This window comes from Megalobrama amblycephala, linkage group LG1 (genome assembly GCF_018812025.1).
Source record: "Megalobrama amblycephala isolate DHTTF-2021 linkage group LG1, ASM1881202v1, whole genome shotgun sequence".
NCBI classification, from domain to species: Eukaryota; Metazoa; Chordata; class Actinopteri; order Cypriniformes; family Xenocyprididae; genus Megalobrama; species Megalobrama amblycephala.
Genome location: NC_063044.1, coordinates 24,436,456 through 24,440,404, shown reverse-complemented (window position 1 = coordinate 24,440,404; position 3,949 = coordinate 24,436,456). Strand labels below are relative to the sequence as shown.

General features: G+C 38.4%; 1 protein-coding gene across 1 annotated transcript; it reads left to right on the top strand.

Moving 5' to 3' along the window:
• Nucleotides 1–705: 705 nt before the first annotated feature.
• Nucleotides 706–2,399, top strand: LOC125265497 (L-rhamnose-binding lectin CSL3-like). The gene is made up of 6 exons (XM_048185758.1): nt 706–802; nt 894–917; nt 1,016–1,066; nt 1,200–1,332; nt 1,469–1,574; nt 1,724–2,399. Exons 1-5 carry the CDS (start codon nt 712–714, stop codon nt 1,572–1,574), a joined length of 405 nt encoding a protein of 134 aa, XP_048041715.1. The 5' UTR covers nt 706–711; the 3' UTR covers nt 1,724–2,399.
• The last annotated feature ends 1,550 nt before the right edge of the window (nt 2,400–3,949 follow it).

Below are 3,949 nucleotides of genomic sequence, written 5' to 3'. Positions count from 1 at the left end.
TCACCCCCCGACTCTTAATACATTGTGTTTCCTTCTGGAGCATCAGTGAATGTTTGAACCTTTTTTAATAGTTGTGTTTGAGTCCCTCAGTTGTCCTCAGTGTGAAAAGACGGATCTCAAAATCATTCAGTCACTGTTGGAAAGGCTTCAAAAATGCTAAAGATGGTGGAAAACTGAAGAATCTGCAGAAGCTGGAGGATTTTTCTGAAGAACAGAGCTCAGTTTAACTGTTTAGGACAAACAAGAGACTCAAGAACAACCATCACAAAACACACAAAGAGTCGTGGATCATCCAGGTAACCACACACAGTACTGAGAATCAATGGATCACAAACTTTTGAACGGGGTCATTTTAATAAATTAAGCTATTTTTTGTCTTGTGAACTAAATGCAAACATCTTTTATGTAAAATATCTTATTTAGGACAGTACTAAATAAAAAATAACATGCATTTTGTATGATCCCTCTCATTGTGTTAAAATTTTGCACATTTGCACAGACCACTGCTAGTGGTTCACATACTTTTTCATAATGGTGTTGGTTGAATTCAGTGCTTTAATATTGTCTCAAATCCATGCAGTTCTTAGCAGAAAACTTTCGTTTTTTTAGAATTTTGCTTGATTTGAAATTTCTGAGATTATAAACTCCCATTTCCGTGTTGGTTATCTACAGTAAACAAATGATAATGCATCTGTGTCTGCTATAAAAACCATGCTCCCATGTTCCTCCTCAACAGATTTCCTGAGTTTCCCTTTGGTTCACACCTTCAACATGCTGACGCTAAAGCTAAGCGGGATCCTTTGTAAGTAATGATTTAGATTCGACTCAACTGACATGATTTCAGCTGTTCAATTCAGTGTTTCAGTTTGTTTCTGTTTGACTTTGATTTTCAGTGCTGCTGATCCTGTGCCAACATGGTAAGAACAGCAATTGATTCAACATAATCAAGTACAGATCTACATTATTTTATTTCAAGTAATTGTAATATATAATCTTGTATGTTTCCCCTCTGCAGGTATAGATGCATACGTGATCTGTGAAGGAAGATCTGGGATCCTCAGCTGTAGTGAGTAATTCAGTAGTTTTAATATTTCTCTGCCTAAACAGGACAGAATGAGAGAGTCATGAAGCAGTGGAAGAGAATTTCTTAAACTTTACCACAATTCTCAAGACCACAGTTTTCTTTGTCTTTATATCAGGTCGGGGAACAATAAGGATTATTAGAGCCACCTACGGACGGACCGATCACACAACATGTGCTCATGGGCTTCCAGCTTCTCAGATCTCAAATACGAAATGCAGAACACCAGTCACCATTATAGTTTCCTCTCGGTAAGATTGACAGATAACAGTAAAATGTTTACATTTCATTTTATGTATTTTACAAGAGCAAGGAAAATGTCGTTCTTATGTCTTCGGTACATTAAAGCTAATCTTACGTACTTATTATTTTCTGTTCATGAATCAGGTGCAATAGAAAAACGAGTTGTGCTGTTTCTGCATCAAACTCACTTTTCTCTAATCCTTGTCCTGGAACTTATAAATACCTGGACGTGACTCATAAATGTGTCTAAGTAAGCCATTTGTTTTTATTATGTACAATTTTTATCCTAAATTTTGAAGTTTAATTGAATTACTAATCTTGACATTCTTTAGCTTTATACAAGCTATGTTGACGATAATAAATAACAATCTTTGTTCCCTTTTGTTTTTACTTTATAAGGTGCGTTGTGAAGACTTCTTGTCAACTAAGTGCTTCAAACTCTGATCCATGTCAGCTGTCAATATCTGGAAGTGACTTACAGCTGTAAATAATATTATTTCTCCAGCCGTATTTTATGTTTTGTGTGTTATATATGAAAATGATCGCTATTATAGATGTTAGATGCTGCTTTATAATATTGTTTTTGGTCTATCCATTCACTCCTCAGCGAAACAATACATTGAAATATGGGGTTCAGACTAAAATACAAATTTCATAACAAACCTAATTTTACAATAATGGGAAACATCCTGATCCTAAAATGCTTTATTTTTGTAAATGCATGTCATGGCTTTCTTTTGATTTTGAGGTGATTTTCTCTCATAAAAATGTTACACTATTATATCTATGTAAATTACTTTTTTTTTTTAATGACGTTTATCATATTAATGGAAAAGAATCATGTGATCTGGTGAGAAAACAACTCAAATTCTAGTAGAAGAATCTACAAAATGTAAGAGTTTTTCTTTAAAGCTGTTTTGTAACCATTTGTATTGTAAAGAATCACTATAAATAATGTGTAAAGAATGTTGTGAAACTTAAAATATACAATAAAACTATTCTGACTTCAGTTTTATTGACAGCCACACACACACTGTGTTTTGTTTGGTAATGTTAATAAAAAGTCTTCAGTGCAGACTCAACATGTCTGTCTTTTATTTCTTAGTTGAACATGTGTTTTCTTCTTTTTATATCATATGTTATTATACATTTATATTATTTATATTATAATTATTTATATTGTACTCCACACATAACACTTTAACACAGTGCCATCTAGTGGCTTTCTTCCAATCCAATACATCTTTATTGTCAACCAAGGTTGAAATTTGTCTTTGACCACACCAGCGAAACCAAATACACATACAGACACCTACTACAAGACACATAACAACCATCATACTGAATCACATAGCTTTTTGATTAATAAATCCTATCGCAGCAGGAACACAATATTAGTTTTTGCTCTAGGCATTAAAAATCATCTTCCAGAGGGCAATAAAACAAATTGATCACACAGAGGATGAGTTGGGTCTTTTAATATACACTTCACTTTTCCAACACATCTTGAGGTGTAAACCTCACCCAACTTAACCTGTGGTCTGCCAATGCAATATTAGTAACTCTTGCCAGATTATTTTTCTGCTTACAGTTAAGATGCCCATAACCATGAGGTTAAATTATAGGTCAGCACACTCTCTACCAATGATTGACTCTACCAATGTCCAATATGTTTTGACTTACTCCAAACCTACCGATTCTCCGTATTAGGAATAGACATTGCACACATTTTTTTCAAAATATTATTAGTGTTATCCACAAAACGTCTCGGTTACGTATGTAACCCTCGTTCCCTGAAGGAGGGAACGGAGACGTACGTCAGTAGTGACCGACGAATTGGGATATCGCTTAGAGAGCCCTATCATCTTCGAGTGTAAACTAAAACAAGCCAATGGAATTGGTGTGCGATATTTGCATAATGCGCACCGCCCCGACAGGTGTATATAAATAGGAAGCGGATGCAATCGCACTCTGTTTTTTCGCTGAGGAGACAACTGGTGTCCGCAGCTACAGCGAGGGTACAGAAACTGTGGCGACGGGACGTACGTCTCCGTTCCCTCCTTCAGGGAACGAGGGTTACATACGTAACCGAGACGTTCCCTTTCAGTCGGTCACGTTCGACGTACGTCAGTAGTGACCGACGAATTGGGATCCCAACTAAAGCGCCACAGTTACGAAACCCCTTCCAGTGCCCAGCGCAAGCTCAGCCGCCCATAGCACCGGCTGGCGGTGAAGGGGGCGAGCTTACACCGAGAGAGTCTACTGCTGTCTAACCACTACCCACTAAGTAAACTAGACACACTGGGGAAGCGAACCCGTAAGGGACGCTGCGGAGACCACTACCTACCCAATGGGGGAGGAGTTTACGTGGGAAATACACACATGGACTGGCCCGGGGGGCAGTACGCATATGGAGTCCCTGGGATGGCTCCACCTGGTAGGGGGAGACTCATCTGACAGGTGACAGCAGAGCTGGCTTCTGCTAAGGGAAAGACACGGACTCGGCCCGTAGGGAGTTTTAAACCGTGGAAAATACACATATGGGACCGCTCACGTAGAGGGGTCACGGCATATGGGCCCCAGCCAACAGACAGCGTCAGCGACGGATGTAGGCCTGGCATCAGA